The sequence below is a fragment of the Triturus cristatus genome, chromosome 3_1 (assembly GCF_964204655.1).
Source record: "Triturus cristatus chromosome 3_1, aTriCri1.1, whole genome shotgun sequence".
NCBI classification, from domain to species: domain Eukaryota; kingdom Metazoa; phylum Chordata; class Amphibia; order Caudata; family Salamandridae; genus Triturus; species Triturus cristatus.
The window spans coordinates 864,479,434-864,498,152 of NC_140583.1; the positions used below are offsets into that span (position 1 = coordinate 864,479,434).

An 18,719-nucleotide genomic window follows, 5' to 3' on the forward strand; every position below is an offset into this window, starting at 1 on the left:
TTCACACTGCGGTGGATTCATGGAGCCAACGGATCTCATGCTGAGATCTGCTGTGGGGGCAGCCATCTTAGGACTTGGAACTCAGTCCTCAGTCCTACAAAAAATGCTTTAAAAAAAGACAAGGGGCCAGGGTAGGGATACCTTTACCCCCTAGGCCTGGTGAGGGGGTCCAAGTGCTAAGATCTTATTTCCCACCCAACTATAAAGCCACTTTAATGTTTGTTTTTGTCAGTGAATTTCAGTTTTTTTTTATCATATTCTAAGTTGAGAACATGCCCAACCCCCAGGGAGTGACCAACCCTACTGTGTACGGCCTTTGGGCAGTGCAGTGGTGGGTTGGTCCTGCACCCAATCCACTGCAGGCAGCCAATCCCCTCTGTGCATGGCCTGCACAATGACGGTTGGCCAAAGGGTCTGGACTATGACCAGACCCAACATTTTCTGATACTTTGGTAGTGGGGTCCTACAGTGGGTGCTGTACACTGACCAGAAATAAATATTTTTCTTTTAAATTTGACATAAGGGAGGATCGCACATGGCCTTGCGGTTGAGGGTGTGTCCACCCTCCCTCATATATGGCCTTCTTATCAAAACTCAGGCACTAAGCCCCACCGAGTCCTGTAATGACGGCTGCAACATTTTCTTCAATATTGTGGGCAAGCAATCAGATCATTCAGTACTGCTGCAGTGGCACCACAGTACTAAATAGACAAAAGGAAGGACTAGCTGCCTCAGCCAGTCAGAAGGCCCTATTTTTTTTTTTTTTGGCGAAATCAACTGTCAATCTATATCTTAATTTTTTAGCATTAACGCCTTCATGTCCAACCCAAACCCCTGTTAAAAATGCTAATTTCTCTAAACCGGCTGAAAGGATTTAAAACAAATCGCACAAAAGATGCTTTCTGAGTAAAGTTCTTACTTTTTGATGAATTTGGTTTAATTCCTTTCAGCTGTTTTTTCTGTATCGGATAGCAAATGTTCTGTGGGAATTAATATGGAAAGTTGCACTTTTGGGCACTCCTCCCTTTTTCTTGGCCCCGGCTTGAAGGACCAGGGTGAAACTTTCCATGAAGGAGCCAAGGTAGATGACCTTTTCATGAGAAAGTTTGGCATCAAAGTTGTTAAAGAAAAAATGCTTGTTTAATAATCACAACTTGTATTTGTTACCAAATACTAATTCGGTATTTGGAAGGGGCGTCCCCTCTAAATACCGAATCAGAATGGTATGTATTAATGTTTTGCGATCGAATTCTGGTTACAGAATATTCATTGTTTAATGACTACAAACTTGTAGTGGTAACCCATTCGCATATGGGAAGGGGTCCTCTTGGGACTTAGAGATTGTTCAGCTAAAATAAAGAGAAGGCGGAGGTCCCACAGACCAATGCCTACTCCTAAAAAAATAAACTTAAACGTTTCATATTCGTTTTTTTGAAAATGCGTCCTAGTTTCCTTTAAGGAAAACTAGCTGTATTTAAAAAAAAAAAAAAAGTAAAACATTGCTTTATTAAAAAGCAATCATCCACATGGCGGTCTGTTCACTCCAGCAGGCCTTCTTCCCTGTGATGGCTGTGATTCCTAGTGGGTCACTAATTGCGACATACCTCATTAATATTCATGAGGTAGGTCAATTTGTGACCCACAAAGAATCACTATTTTCAAATAATCAGTGTCATACATTAGGAATAGTGATTACCTAATTTCGATTCAATGATAATCACAATTAGGAAATCACTATTTCTAATGTCAGTACATCTGGCACAATGTATCTTTACGGTTTGTCGAGAATCAAGTTGTAGTCTACACTGTAAAGTCCACATCTTCTAAGTCAGCAGTACAGGACTCGGGCACCACTAGAACAAACAGGGACTCAGTTTAGCAGAATGATGAAATCCATGCTCCAGTGTAAAGACAGGAGTCTTGGGCCAGGTGCATCAATATTAGGAATAGTGATTACCTATTTGCAATTTTCTGCGAATCACAGTTAGGAAATCGATATTCCCAATGTATGAAACTCAGAGTTTCATTTAGCAATTCCAAATGGTCGGAAATCGACCCACCTCATGAATATTAATGAGGTAAGTCGCAATTTGCGGCCCTTTGGAAAGGAACGCCATCAAAGGAATGTGGCTTGCTGAGGTCAGCAGACCACCATGCCTGTGATTGCTAATAATGCAGTCTCTTTTTTAATGCAACCCATTTTCCTCAAAGGAAAGCAGGATGCGTTTAAAAATTAAAAGTTGCTCTGCCTTATTTTTTCTGTTTGTTTAAGAATAAGTAGTGTTCCCATGGACCACTTCCTTCTCTTACATTTTTGTTAATATTATAAATGGAAAGGGGTCCCGAGGTGACTCCCTTCACATTTGTGAATGCATTACCAACACCACTTCGGTGTTGGTAAATTATTAATGTTTTGCAACCAGAATTCAGTTGCAAAACATTAATATATGCCATCCTGATTTGGTATTTAGAAGAGACACCCCTTCCAAATACTGAATCGGTATTTGGTCACAAACCGAAATTGCGATTAGTTAACGAGCTACCGAATCGCAGTTGGGTTTGATACATACCAAAATTATTATTTTTTTAGTGGCTGATTATGTGAATCAGCTTGTTTGCGATCAGAAAAAAGCTTGATACATATGGCCCCTTGTCTCACTCATAGCCGGTGACCCGGAAGTATTCTATATTTTTTTAGCATTTCTTCCTTCACATCTTCACTGATGTGACGAGCTCCATGACACTGCCCCTCTACACATGCTTTAATGTAGAATTAACCAAAAGTAGCCATCTTACATATCCCTCAAACTATTACATGTTTTCTATATGTAAAACTTAACAAATATTTCATTGACTAACAACCTACTTACCTGAATGGCAACAGGACATGGGTAGAATTTCGAAGTCTCATGTGCATGTCATCTGCAGCCCAGCTTCTCTATGCCAAAGCTCATCCCACTCAAACATTTATCTCTAGATTGAAGATCGTTATAGCTGCATGAGAGGTAAAGGGAGAAAACGATCACTTCTTAACATCTCATTACAGTGTAACCAATGTGACCACACAATAACCTACTCAACAACTTAATCTGGGTCTTGTAGGGTTTAATTATAAATATAGAAAAAGTCAATATAGACCAATCTCAACATGATCATATAGATTACAGAGAGACCAAGATAAGTCCAAATCTCCTGAAGAGATTTACCCTATATGATACAAAGCAGACGACCAACTCTATGATGATGATACAGATGCTCAGGAAATAGAATTGAGTATTAAATTGCATCAGATGACTTTCCAAAGTAAGCATGAGCAAGCTATCTCTCCCTACACTACCATAAAAGAGCAACCTAAACTAAAAAGCATTTAGTAAAGATGAAATCAGAAAAGTGTCAGCTGTCGGAGTCTTTAGTAGAAGGACCTCCAACCGTAGGTCAGGTAGAATAAAGCCGCAGAAGCATAGATCTGCTCTCTGTGAAATCCAAAGATGACTCTCGCTCACTACATTTCAGCATAAAATATAAATTGCATTCAGGGTAGATAATTCCACGTGATCCTTGCTAGTAAATGTCCATGGCTCTAGCACATCAATAAGTTGCAACTTCGTTAGTCCTTGGCCCTTCCTCTCCTCCTCCATGAGAACTCGCCTCCTTGCCTGTTACCGCGCTTCTCCTTGCCAGATTCATCTTCTCATACCTTGCTATCTAATAAAAACTAAAACATTCTATGCTAACTAATGAGGCTTTGTCCATACCTGCAGTGGAAACAAAATACAAGCAAATGCAATATGCATTGAAGGATTACAGGTGAATTACATGTTAGATTTTAAACGTGAGTATGAACTTGACTGGTTTCTTGAGGCCCACTCTAGTCAACTTTAACAGTGCACAGGGTTACAGAATACATGCATATTTCTACACACACTATAAATACAGTTTCTTGAGACACACATAAGTTGTAAAGGATTATGAAGATGTCATTCTAAATACACCTACATGAAAATAATTCTGGTCACACACATAAATGTTTAAACGTTCGTTTACACATATACATTAAAATTGATTAACCTCACAATGGGACACATTTTGTTAACTTCTCCTGTCACATTAATATATAAATGTTACATAGACCTTTATTAATCATGTTCTATACACACATTCTCCAGGTTAAGTCCTTTAAATATCCAATACTCCACTCTCCTTAGTAACATTAATCACACAGAATATTTTCGAGTGCTGACTACTCATTATTAGGATGCACTCCTACGGTATTTCAAATGGATCAAATTACACTTCTCCAACTGCATCTCAACACCTACACCGAAACCACTACTGCTGGTTACCTTGCTCCTGGGTCTGCATCATCATGCTCATGCATGGGCAAGTATGGACTTTACTATGAACAATCCAAATTAACGAATCAGTAGATTTAGAAACCATTGGCCAATACCACTGCCCTTCTCACTTTCTAATACCAAGTTGTCATGCAACGAGATTAGGGGATCTGCTTAGTGCATTGTGTGACCTATGCTCATGGATAAAATACTCCAAATCGGATTGTGCTAGGTGGCTGTCAGCAAAAGTAAGTTGCACCGGTCATTACAGAATGTTGACACTGTTTGGACTAAATCTGTACATGTGTGGAAGACACGCTGTGTGGCAGCATCCTGGAAATTTGAAATGAAATTTGATTCCAAGCAGGCCACAAAGTGTGTTCGCTAATGCTACTGCAGGCAGGACTGATTTATTTAATTATTGGTATTTGTATAGCACGACATACACCGTGAGGTATCTTGACACTAGCAGAAATCTCAATCTTCAACCCTGCAAAGCTGTATGGTTAATGTGTGAATAGCCAGGTCTTCAAACAGTTAATAGAGTGGAAAAGGTTGGTTTCCTTCTGTAATTCCAGAGGGAGACTGTTCGACAACTTAGCTTCAGCAACTGAGAAAGAACACCCACCAAGAGTGCAACTTCTGAATTTCAGTGCATTCAGTAAAAGCATATTGGCTAAGGGCAAATTAATTTTGGCTCATATTGGAAAAATCGTTTTTGATAAAGGGCTGGATTTTTTTACTCATGATAACTTTATATATCAAACAGAGTGATTTAAAAATGAGCCCTTGTTTCACTCCTGACTAATGAAGTTCTAAAAGTCCTTGTGAAATTAAAAAACATTTTTTCATGCTTCACACCAGCATTGTTGTAGCATACTGAACAATTTCGAGTTTGTTCAAAGATCTATATACTAAGTCCAGATAGATGGTATTGCGATAATATAGCCTGGGTGACGGAGTCTTTAGTAGAAGGCCCTCCAACCATAGGTCAGGTAGAAAAAAGCCACAAAAGCAGAAGCATAGATCTGCTCTCTAGAAGAACCTATGCAAAAATTACATTTTTGATGAAAGGAAAAAAGATGAATGATGTTTTGTTATCAGTTGCAGTTGGAAACTGGACTGTACCACTGAAGTCATCTATTTGTTTAATGTAAGCTTAGTATCCAATTTACTGTCAAGATTACTTGCTAATCTCACAGGCATCCTAATGTAGATGGCCAGAAGTTTACATTCCATTACTAGATTTAGGGACAAACAAAATATCAATAGTATTGGTTATCTTTCCAGTTTTACAGAAGTCAAGAAGAAACTATACCCCAACTGCACAAGAGTGTCTAGTGACAACTCTTGAAGAAGTTGTCTAAAGCATAGGGAGACATACGGGTGCACATCTATTTTTGAAGGACTTATTATTTGTATGTTTAGTTTTCAGGAATGATCAGATCTATATTGAAATACAGAGAGTTTGTTACACAGAAATAGAGTTCAGATATATCTATTCACAACAGCAGTTTCGTTTAGTTCACTGTATGACAAGACACTTAAGATTTCTCTTTGCTTGTAGGGAATCACTACATGTCTTACTGACTGGCCGGGTGACGAGGCAGAAGTGGTGGAGTCCTTTGTGTCATTTTTCTCTTTTATCCATTTCCCTTACAGCTCTTACCACTGGCCCTCATATTTCTGTACACATGGTTGTTGGTGCAATGGTAATAGGCACAAAAGAGCATCACTCATGTTGGATCCTGGGTACAAGGTTAGTGCTCCCTGCCACAACCACTCTTACACCACAACTATCGAGGAGAGCGCTGTATCAGCAAGTTATGTTCTCCACTTGCCAGTCCCCTAATAGATGCAGAGCAAAACTCCTAACAGTCTGTTTAAAGTCTGTTTACATTTAAAAAGAAGGCCATAAACAAGTTGGAATATGGTGATTACGGATTAATCTCTACTGAGATGCTTCTAACACAGACTACTGGCCACAGTGAGTAAAGCCATACAGAGTCAAGCCAGTCAAATGAGCCCTCTCTGACAGTACTCTGGTGACCATCATTAGGAGACCGTCACCATTTATCCAGTGAATTGTATTTACCTCAACCTTAATATCTAAGAAAGGAGGACATGAATTAAAACCAAAACCATTTACTACTGATTGCCCTTTGAATTTGTCCTTCCTGAATTTCAACAACTGCATTCTGTAAATGTGTAAGCAAACATGGTTGTCTTCCATTTAAACTGTTTTATTGACATATTTGACAATAAGAACATAACACACTAACTAAGAAGGTATGGGCAATAAACGGCATATATGAAATGTTATTACATAAAGAGCACCACTGGAAGTATATGGCAGTGGAGAATTACGTTACGCAGCAAGTTGATTTAATTATAGAGCCACAAAAGGAAAAATGCTACAATTATGAGGCACCACTTACATTAGAAAATGCTCTTCAGAACAGTATAGTACATTAGCCACCGTTTGAATTCCATTTGAATATTTAAAGTTTTTGCTTCCCAATGCAGACAAAAATCTTTCAGCCAGTGTATCAAATAAGGATGTTCACACTACCTAGGTAAATAGTAACCTTTTTAAATGGCTAATTGCAGCAATTAAAATCTGAAGGTGGACTGTTAACTTTACTTAAGTGTCTGGGTGTCCCTGCCATGCAATTTTAATACCTTTTGGTATTACGGAGCCAGAAACAAAATGTAGAAAAGAGAGGAGATAGGGTAACAGGAACAAAAGAACAAACAGTTTAAAATAAAACTAAAAATACAACGCATTAACATAACTATGTACAGGTGATCACCAATATAAATTGCTCACATTTAAATTAAGAGGGCTGAAACAAAATGAATCTGTAGACATTCTTTTTTGTAAAACTAATCGATTCTCACGATTATATAATAAGCCCACAGAAGATTTCCAATTACAGGATTTTGATTTAATCCCCAAAGCCATCAATGTATCAAACAATTTACATGTCTCTTTGTTCAGATACAAGTTCATACATTTAGATTTATAATTGAGGTGAGAAGACAATGACATATGAGAAGAAATGCACAAATGGCATCCTAGCTGGTGATTAAAAAATGGGTAACAGCTTTAAAACATTACAAGCGATGATGTACCGTATTCACTCAAACATTTCCTGTTGGGAGTAATGTAACAATTTGGCATTTAATATTTATTAGATGTCCACAGTGCATCAGGAAGTAAAAAGATGTTGGCGGTGAAATGGAAGTCATTAAGCACAGTCATCATCAGACACTGGAACATTAATCAATTAAACCCATTTATGATATATTAAAGTTATCCTTAATGTGATGAGTGATTTATATAGTTTGGATGAGATGTACCCAGGAAATAGAATATAGTTACTGTTTATTCAAAATAATGGGAGATTTGGAATTTTTCGATAAAACTGAACAGTTTTAAAGTATTTCACAATTGTAATAATGAAGTCATTCAAAGAATAGTGATGTCTTAAACAATCCTATAGATTTGTTAATGTTAATCATACAACAGTCTTTATCTGTTTGAGTCTTCACAGAAATCCATCAAAGTAACTTATTGGAGATTAGAGCGAGTTCACATTGTGGCAACTTTTGCTGTGTGTTCGGTAGAGCATTCATGTTGAGATTTGAATAGTATGTTTATTTAGAGCAATAAAAGTGTCTTATTTTGCTTATTTATTTAAAAAAATAAGTTCATTATTAAGCAGGAAGTTACGTAGGACAGAAATTGTGGCGGTCTTAAAACATGTAGTGTTGGACTTGTATGTAATTATGATGTGTTTTCCAAAAGGCTCCATAGAAGAAGTAAAGTACTTTGGATTGGATAATGATCTCTCTGTGTAAACCACATAGATCCTTTAATATGGGGGTGGTGTAATTCCAAATCATACAGCGTGTCTCTGTGTTAGTTGCAGTTTTAGCATATATTATTTTGGAAGTCCCCTAAGGAGGACATTTTGCAGTAATCTAATCAGGAAATGCTATTTTCCATGCTAATGATTTCCATCTGGAAGGAAATAGACGGCCTCAATTACTTCAATCATTTGCTAGTGTATCCTGCATTTATCATATTAACTTATTTCTATTAGCTTTTGTTAAGAAAACGCCAACAAATACAGCACATTATAACACAGAATATATAAAGGGTGCCATTACGAGTTCTGGGAGCAATATCGCTGGGAGGAGATACTATTCGAGGGCATTATTTGTTTCTCAATGACCTGAGCCTTGAATTATCTGGCTCCAAGCAGATGGTAAACGGCTGTGGATTGGGGAACATTGGAACAGGAAATGACATATGGAACTGGATTTGGTATTCCTGTGTCCGCCTTTTATTCCCAATTCCAGGGGAAACTACTTACAATACTCATCATCTCCTGGGGTGTTGCTTCTGTTATTGTAAATTCTGGTCATGTATCTGCCGCTGGAGTTCATGGGTAAATTGTATTGGAGCACACAATGTAGAAATTCCCCAAATCAGTCTTTAGAATAAATACCAAGTGATCTGTTCCCCATCCATATTGATTCAGCCTTTGATAAACAATGTGATCCTACCTAATACATCCCTTCCATCAAGGCCACATAGCATACTTTCTAATACCACATACTTTCCTGAAATAACCTGGGCAGCCCTTACTCTCTGAGATGATTTTTTCTACAAAAAAGCATTGGTCCACACTTTTATACCAGTCAGTATGTTTTGGGACCTTGTAGCTCGCCCATTCCTTTGTAATAGCTTGTGAAGCCGCCATTAGACTAAGCAAGAGCAGCACTTATTTATTTTGACCAATTCACTGTCACTTGATTTGCCTAAGAGCATCAGTTTGGGTTCCAGGTCTGTCTTCCATTCCACAGCTCTGGGCCTATTTCCCACTCAAGGATTATTTTATATAGCAACACCACCAGATTGTGTGTCCCACCTCTTCCTTTCAGTACCTTAAAAAGCTTCTGTCCCCTTGGGCCCATTTTATACACTACATGCTGTGGAGCATCTTAACTTGCATCAGTTGGAGGGTACCCTGTATGGCAGCGTCTCTAGGGTGCATGAGTGGCTCATTCTACCTCTTCTAGCAGCCCTAAATCTTCCTTTTTTTCGTACTAGGATGTGTTAAGATAGTCTGGTGCATTACTAATGATGATCACGTATACCCTTGAAATTGCACCCCCACATAGGTCCTTGACATGACAGATCTGTAGGTATTAGAAAATTTGCTTCTCATTCTGTTTGAGTCAAACTCTGCTAGCATGTGCTTTTTATGATCAATGTGGATGATGTATAAACAGTGTTGCCGAACACACCCACCTCTGTAGGATGTGAGCTGCTGATCCACAGGAGCGATGAGAATGTCCCCACACTCCCTATGCCTATCCACAAAAGAGTGACTGAACAACACCCTCTAAGCAGAAAGTCAAAGGGAGATGTGGGGACCCAAAACGGTGAAGGAGAAGTTTCAAGTCCCCCAGCTGGCTTCCAAGTGATAGCGTAGAGGAAGGACCTATATAAGAGACAAAAGAGGATATCGGTAACTTCCAACCTTCCTCCCACTCCGTCTACTCCTCTCGCTTTTACTCTCCGTTATAAGTATGGTGATTCTCTTACCAGCTGGACATCTCAAAGGGCTTTCAACTGAATGACTCTGATGCAGCAGTGCAGTAATTCCACAGGAATTGGCAAAATAGAGGAAAACCCTCCTCGAGGAATAGAAGGTGACTTAAACTCCTTATTAGGGGTGAGGCCAAACGGACTGGAGGGGGAGGTGAAGGGAAGGAGGAGCAACCTTCTATAAAGAGTACCAGCAACACAAATACTAGGTCAGCGTGAACCTTATGCCAAAAGGGATAGCTAAGCAAAAACTCCAACGCAACACTGCGCGTGACCCAATGCCTGTGAAATCGACAAAAGCATAAAATAGGAGTCGCTATCCTACAAGCGCACCGCGCGTGTCAATGCAAATTTCCAAACCAATGAGTGCACATACGTGCATGAACTTATCAGGTGCAGCGCGCGAGACAACCCGCTCACTAATAGGAACTGTACCCAGCTCTCAATAAACAAAACGGTACCCACAAACTATATCGTTCCGGTGACAACCAACCAGGGAATTTCAGGCGGGAGGCGGGAAGGGATTACGGGGACTGTATCGGACTGGGCTAAAGCCCTATGACATTCAGGGGGGAGAGAGGAGGTCGTGAAAACCGGCAACGGTACAGGATACAGGCAGAAAACCACCTAATGCCTTCGCGGCAGTAACTCTGCTTACCGCGGGTTGAGAGAAGAACGGTAGGGCGTCCGAAAGCGGAGCAATCCTCTCGGTAGGCGAAACGAACAAACACCACCAGACTCTCTACAGGGTGACACCAACAAGAAGGTTCAGGGTACTCAGGAACAGAGAGGGAGTCAACCAGCAAGGGAACAGAATCCGAGGAACTGAAAGCCAAGCATTGTCTTCTTGGCAACGCCGAGTATTTAAAAGAGGGAGTGTATACAAAGTCCACCTCCACAGTCCTCGAGCAGGGAGCGTCTAAAAAGAGCATGCCCTCTTGTTTTAAACTTTATTGTTCCCACGTAACCCAAGGGATTAGGCAAGAGGCCCGATGTGTAACAGTTCTCAAAGGTCTATTTACCGGGCGGGGTTTGCCGGGATTTAGGGCATGAAACCTGCGTATCAGGACAGGAGCATGTACATTTTCCGCAGGTTCCCAAGACCTATCCTCAGGAGGGTACCCTAGCCAATCGATTAAATATTGCAATTTACCCCCATATCTACCGGAATCAAGAATTCTCTTCACCGTATATTCCAGATCATCACCTATTAAAATAGGGGGTGGAGGTACATCAGGATCAGAGGAAGACTGATATTCTTTCAATAGTGATACGTGGAAAACGGGGTGTATTTGCATTTCTGCGGGTAATTCCAATTTCATGGACACAGGGGAGACTAGCTTGATTATCTTGTATGGTCCTATGAACCTGGGATGCAATTTACGTGGACCTTCTAATCGTAAGTTTTTAGTAGACAACCAAACTTTATCCCCTATCTTATAGTCCGGGGCAGGACGGCGGTGTTTGTCTGCTTGTCTCTTCATGCTTTCTTGTGTCTTTTTTAACTCTCTAGAAACCGCTTCCCATATCTGTACCAGATTCTTATGATGTAGATGGACGGCAGGGATCTGGTCTAAATGACCGAGGATAGGGAGAGGAAGAAATCGAGGATGATGAGCCTGTGCACAAAAGAAAAGAGAAACTCCAGTAGCTGAATGCATAGTATTGTTGTACGCAAATTCGGCCAAAGGTAATGCCTGTACCCAATTGGAAGTGACAGTGGATAGTAAACATCTCAGGAATTGTTCTAGCGTCTGATTGGTTCTTTCGGTTTGCCCATCCGTCTATGGATGATAGGCTGTGGACAACCTATGATCGATTCCCTACGCTGTGCACAGTCCCTGCCAGAACCGGGAAACAAACTGGGTGCCTCTATCTGTTATAATGACTGATGGAATGCCGTGTAATCGAACAATGTGCTCTATGAACACCTGAACTAAATCCTTTGACTTGGGTAATTTTTTCAAAGGGATGAAGTGTGACATCTTCATAAATAAGTCAACTACCACAAGAATAGTAGTATAACCCTGTTCTGGGGGGAAGTCTGTAATGAAGTCCATGCTTACAGTGTGCCAAGGGATGGAGGGAATGTTAATAGGACACAGCAATCCTGCAGGAGTAGTATGTTGAGACTTTTGTCTGGCACACACACCACATCTTGAGACATACAACAAAACATCCTTATGTAATCCCTCCCACCAAAACCATCGTTTACACAACTGTACTGTCTTTTCTCCCCCTGGGTGTCCGGTTAAAGAAGTGTCATGACACCATTTTATTATCTGTTGTTGTAGATGCACCAAAGGAATATAGATTTTATCATTGTGTAAATATAACCCATCCTTAATGGTACCTGAAGCAGTGTTTACCCATTCAAGAGGAGATACATCGCCATAGGCCTTCATTAATTGGGATAAAAAAGACTCGGTTGTGAGTCCCTTGTTGCTGCTCCCTACAATCTTATGACCCGGAATGAGGGGAGGAGGGTCTGATGTTATGGCTTTATTTTCAGAACCCAATCTGGACAGGGCGTCAGCTTTCCCCTGTTGGGTTCCCGGACGATAGGTGATGATGTAATCGTACTCGCTAAAGAACAGCACCCATCGCATCTGTCTAGGGGTTAAAGCCTTAGCTGACTTAAAAAACTGTAAGTTTCGATGATCAGTGTAAATTGTAATAGTATGAGGAGACCCTAATAAATAGTGTCTCCATTCTTGAAAAGCAAGTTTGATAGCCAGTAACTCTCTTTCACCTATGGTGTAGTTCTGCTCCGCTGGCAGTAGGGTTTTTGAGAAATATGCTATAGGATGCAAACAGCCCGTAAGAGGGTTACTTTGTGATAGCACCCCTCCTACCGCATATTGGGAGGCATCTGCTTCCACAAAGTATGGTTGTGTGTTGTCTGCGTGGCGCACCACCGGTGCTGTAGTAAACCATTCCTTGAGCTGAGAGAAGGCTTTTTCCGACGTCTTCCGACCAAACAAAAGTCTTCCCTTTCCGTAGAAGCCTCGTAATGGGAGTGATTAACTCAGAAAAATGATGTATAAACCGTCGGTAAAAATTGGCGAACCCCAAAAAGGATTGCACCTCCTTCACCGACGTCGGGCTAGGCCACTTGACTAACGCTTCTGTCTTCTTGGGACCCATGAGTATGCCTTCAGGGGATATAACAAATCCCAAAAAATCCACCTGATTCGTGTGGAAGCAACTTTTATCAAGTTTAGCGAAAAGGTGGTTTTCTCTTAACCTTTTAAGGACCTTCGTAACGTGCTCTATGTGTTCTGCTTCGTTCTTGGAGAATATCAATATATCGTCAATGTAGACAATCACAAACATATCTAAATATTCTCGTAAAATGTCAGTGATAAAATATTGAAATGCTGCAGGGGCGTTACATAGTCCAAAGGGCATGACACAATATTCGAATAAGCCGAATTTGGTGCGAAAGGCGGTTTTCCACTCATCGCCTTCTTTAACTCTTATGAGGTGATATGCTCCTCTAAGGTCCAATTTGGTGAAGATAGAGGCTCCACGTACTTGATCCAGTAACACAGATATTAGAGGCAAGGGATATTTGTTCTTGATGGTTGCCTTATTTAAGGCGCGATAATCCAGACAGGCTCTTAGGCCCCCTTCACGTTTGGGAATGAAGAAGAGGGGCGATGATACAGGAGATGTGGCATGACGTATGAACCCCTTATCTAACATTTCCTTAAGGTATTGTTGAAGATACGTTGTTTCCGACTCGGTCAAGGCATACACCCGACTCACCGGCAATTCTACCCCAGGGATCAGGTCTATTCTACAATCATAGCTCCTGTGAGGAGGCAAGGCGGAGGCCTTTTCCTCATCAAATACTTCCCTGAACTCAGAGTACACGGAGGGAAGAGTATCTGATTTATTCAAGGCACAACAAACTGGGGATTCCCATTCAGGAGCCTCCTTATAGCAATGAAGCAGACAATGAGTGGATTTTAATGTGACTGTACGACTAATCCAGTCGATAAGAGGGTTATGTACCTGTAGCCAAGGTACTCCAAGAATAGCTCCAAAACTAGGGGTATCAATGAGATCAAACACTATTTGTTCTGAATGACCGTTACTGCATACCATGGTTAATGCCGGGGTATGATAGGTTATCAAACCGGAAGACAACTCCTTTCCATCCACTGCTCGAATGGGTTCAGGTTTTAGCTTGGGCACAAAAGGAATATTCAGAGTACGTGCCAATTGAATATCTAAAAAATTACCTGTAGCCCCTGAATCCAACAGGATTGACAATGTCTTACGACATTGGAGGGATAAAATGAAAACTACTGTTATTGTGAAATGACGGGCCACAGGTGTAGACATACTAGCTACCTCTACCGAGACCTTATTACTCAATGCACTTGAAGAAATGGTCTCTTCTTTCTTCAAGTTCTCTCGTTTCCCGCTGAGAAGGTAGTCTCCTGACACACTGCTACGGTCTTGGGAATAACTCCTGTTTTAGCAGGACAACTTCGCGCATAATGTCCTCCCTTACCACAATATAGGCAGAGATTCTGTTTTCTACGTCTGTCTTTCTCTTTTACCGTTAATGGATTTCTCATCCCTCCAATCTGCATGGGTTCAGAGGTGTCTTTGGGTTCCTTACTCTCTTTCTTGTCGCTTTTCACTATTAGGAATCGAGCAAGATTTCCTTTAGCCTTTTCTCCTCTTCTTTCCGTTAATCTATGACTAAGTTTTACTGCTAAATCTATGAAGGCATGACAGTCATCCGGGGGGTCCACTATGTGGGATAATAGATCTTTTAATTCATCATTCAATCCTCTGTAAAACAATGAGGTTCGTTTCTCCTCAGGCCATTGGGTCTCAACTATTAATCTATTGAACTCTGTTACGTAGTTGAGAATGTCTTTATTTCCCTGTTTCAAGCTCAACAATTTGCTGTCACTAGCTTGTATGTACGTGTGACGAGCGAACAAGCTCTTCATTTTTTCCTTAAAGAGAACAAAGCTGTATAGGAGGGGGTTGTTGTTTTCCACTAAAGGTATTGCCCAATTTGACGCATTACCCCCTAAATATGACAAACAAAGGCCACCTTAGCAGCGTCGTCTGGGAAGGAGGCCGCCTTACACAAGAAATGTAATTGGCATTGGTTGAGAAAGACACTAAATTTGTTACTATCGCCGTAAAATCGTTCAGGGACCGCCAATGGAACGGGGACTGGAGTATTCACCGAGACCTGGACTGTCTGAGGAGTGGAAGGGTTAGCAGAAACAGATTCATCAGATGGCAAAGGTGCCAGAAAACGGGCAGGTTGAATATAAGTACGTTTGTTCCTAACTGAGGGAGTTTCCTCCGTCCTGTCCTTACGCTGGTGTTTTTCTAGTTCCAGATGTAAATGTTGATTTTCTACTCTAAGTCTCCCTACTTCTCTTTGTAAATCTAAGAGTGCTGCCGCTAAGTCCTCAACGGTGGGAGTGGAGAGCGGGCACTCCATTCTCCCCCCCAGCTCCTTCGGGATTCATCGTCGCTCGGGTGGATCTAATTCGTGGGCTTGGCTTTCTGTTGCCGAACACACCCACCTCTGTAGGATGTGAGCTGCTGATCCACAGGAGCGATGAGAATGTCCCCACACTCCCTATGCCTATCCACAAGAGTGACTGAACAACACCCTCTAAGCAGAAAGTCAAAGGGAGATGTGGGGACCCAAAACGGTGAAGGAGAAGTTTCAAGTCCCCCAGCTGGCTTCCAAGTGATAGCGTAGAGGAAGGACCTATATAAGAGACAAAAGAGGATATCAGTAACGTCCAACCTTCCTCCCACTCCGTCTACTCCTCTCGCTTTACTCTCCGTTATAAGTATGGTGATTCTCTTACCAGCTGGACATCTCAAAGGGCTTTCAACTGAATGACTCTGATGCAGCAGTGCATTAATTCCACAGGAATTGGCAAAATAGAGGAAAACCCTCCTCGAGGAATAGAAGGTGACTTAAACTCCTTATTAGGGGTGAGGCCAAACGGACTGGAGGGGGAGGTGAAGGGAAGGAGGAGCAACCTTCTATAAAGAGTACCAGCAACACAAATACTAGGTCAGCGTGAACCTTATGCCAAAAGGGATAGCTAAGCAAAAACTCCAACGCAACACTGCGCGTGACCCAATGCCTGTGAAATCGACAAACGCATAAAATAGGAGTCGCTATCCTACAAGCGCACCGCGCGTGTCAATGCAAATTTCCAAACCAATGAGTGCACATACGTGCATGAACTTATCAGGTGCAGCGCGCGAGACAACCCGCTCACTAATAGGAACTGTACCCAGCTCTCAATAAACAAAACGGTACCCACAAACTATATCGTTCCGGTGACAACCAACCAGGGAATTTCAGGCGGGAGGCGGGAAGGGATTACGGGGACTGTATCGGACTGGGCTAAAGCCCTATGACATTCAGGGGGGAGAGAGGAGGTCGTGAAAACCGGCAACGGTACAGGATACAGGCAGAAAACCACCTAATGCCTTCGCGGCAGTAACTCTGCTTACCGCGGGTTGAGAGAAGAACGGTAGGGCGTCCGAAAGCGGAGCAATCCTCTCGCTAGGCGAAACGAACAAACACCACCAGACTCTCTACAGGGTGACACCAACAAGAAGGTTCAGGGTACTCAGGAACAGAGAGGGAGTCAACCAGCAAGGGAACAGAATCCGAGGAACTGAAAGCCAAGCATTGTCTTGTTGGCAACGCCCAGTATTTAAAAGAGGGAGTGTATACAAAGTCCACCTCCACAGTCCTCGAGCAGGGAGCGTCTAAAAAGAGCATGCCCTCTTGTTTTAAACTTTATTGTTCCCACGTAACCCAAGGGATTAGGCAAGAGGCCCGATGTGTAACAAACAGTAGTTTGTTGGTGAAAGTGTCCCACAATTTCTTTTTTTGATTTCTTTTTTTTTTTTTACTGTGGAGCTGTGAGATGGCCTCAGATGGGGGTCAGTTGAAATGAGCTTGTGGATTCACCTGAAGACTAACCTCAGAGCCTCCGATTATTATCTTTTGAGCTCTATATAATTTGCTTTCATCCATTCTTTTTTTTTTTTTTTTTTTTTTTTTTTTAAAAACCTTTATTCGTGCATCTTGAAAGAACAAATACGGGCCTACAACCGTCAGGCCGGCCACGATACAGTAAAGCACTGATACCCACATTACAGCCCCCGTGCATCAACGGTCAGGATTTACAACAGGTTATGAGTCACATACTGGAGATATCTTTGAAACCCGGGGAAGGAGAGGTGAAGGTTAATTTTAAGTTTTTTGATAATTTTATCAAAGAAAAAAGTCAATGAAGGATAAGAGCAAAGTAGATTCGAGTCCGCAAGATAGCTTCACCACACGGGCGAGCAGCAACATCAGTAAGAACAACAATGGGAGCAAAATCTCAATCAGTGAGGCGGTGCAGAGATATATCAGGATAGTCACATGAGCAAGTACGCGCCCCTCCAGAGCCGCCCCCACTCGATCCACCCCACACCCGGACCCCGAATCGAAGAAAGTAGAGCACAGAGACATAAAAGAAGAAAGGCCCATAGAACTAATTGAGAACAGAGTATTACCCCCCCACCCTACACCAATGCGGAGGCTACGGCCTACCCCCCCCCCAGCATAGTGCCTGTCGCCCAAGGAACCCGAAATATAGAGAAGAGAGAAAGTAGGAACAGAGTAAAGAAGGGAAGAAAACAGAAAAGAAGGTGGGGAGGAGCCCACTGGACACCAGAGCGCCCCGAACCATCAGCCAGTTATGGCCCCCACACACTGAGAGCCCTCTACGCCAAAAAACGGCATGCAAAGATACCATGGCACCACAGTTTAAGCAAGGGATACAAGTCGCGACGAGTGCGCGCAAAACATACATACAGTCCCAGTCCCAGGCCAGCCCGTCCATAAACCATAGCGATAGAAGTCAGTCTAGCCCTGGCCCGATCGCGGGCTTGGGATTAAACCAGCTCCTGCGTGAAGGCCCCGTGTCCCGAGCAGACAAAGACAAGATGGCCGCTTGTGAGAGGATGGTGGAGTAGGATCACGAAATGGCCGCCGACCATCAATTGAGGTCCCTCGTTGCATCACATAAAATCCAAACCTGGCAAGTAAGGTACAGGAGTTCCACAAAAAGGCAGCAGTGGGCCACCGCGGACGGTCCCTCGAAGCCGTTAGGTATCGCTCAGCAGGATAGCCTCGCGGACGCGGTGAGGCAGGGAACAATGAAGCAGGCAGCCATGACCAGGGGGACAAAGTATCCGCAGTTGAGGTGGAGAGCGGTGGACCCTGGGCGCCGGGAGCGCTAGATGAAGGTACCAGTGTAGCACAATCATACACCGCCGCTGCGTCCCCGCAAGAGGACAAGAGCACCGGAGGACCCACGCCCTGTGGATGACAAACAGTGCGCCCACGGCCCGCAGCCGACAGTATGGGGTCAAACCTCTCACTCAGCGCCTGCAGGCCAGCGCACATCTGTAGTTGAAAGTCCCGCAGGACAGCCAGAACGGAGCCGCATGTCAGCGGAAGCCGGGCCCCAACATCGGCAGCAATCCGGGACGGCACTGTGGAGCTGGTGTCCGGAAGAGGGAGGGCGAAGTGGGCAGCGGGCGAGACCGGAGTATCACCCCCCAGCCGCGAGCAGGTACTCAACGCCATGTTTTGCCGCTATACGGTGCAATGGCCAGGGGGGGGGGTCGTGGCAAGGGGTCAATTCCCCTCAGGTCTACGCCGCAACAGGAAAGGCCGACAGTCGCTT

The 18,719-nt window shown here is 42.7% G+C and overlaps 1 protein-coding gene across 1 annotated transcript in view; it reads right to left on the bottom strand.

Annotated features, from left to right (window-relative positions):
• The window catches only part of CYBRD1 (cytochrome b reductase 1), a 202,364-nt gene that overhangs the window by 39,240 nt on the left and 144,405 nt on the right, over positions 1–18,719 (bottom strand). The window contains exon 5 of the mRNA XM_085645307.1: positions 2,871–2,994. Coding sequence (XP_085501433.1) covers positions 2,919–2,994 — 76 coding nt within the window. The 3' untranslated portion in view covers positions 2,871–2,918. The remainder of the gene's footprint in view (positions 1–2,870; positions 2,995–18,719) is intronic.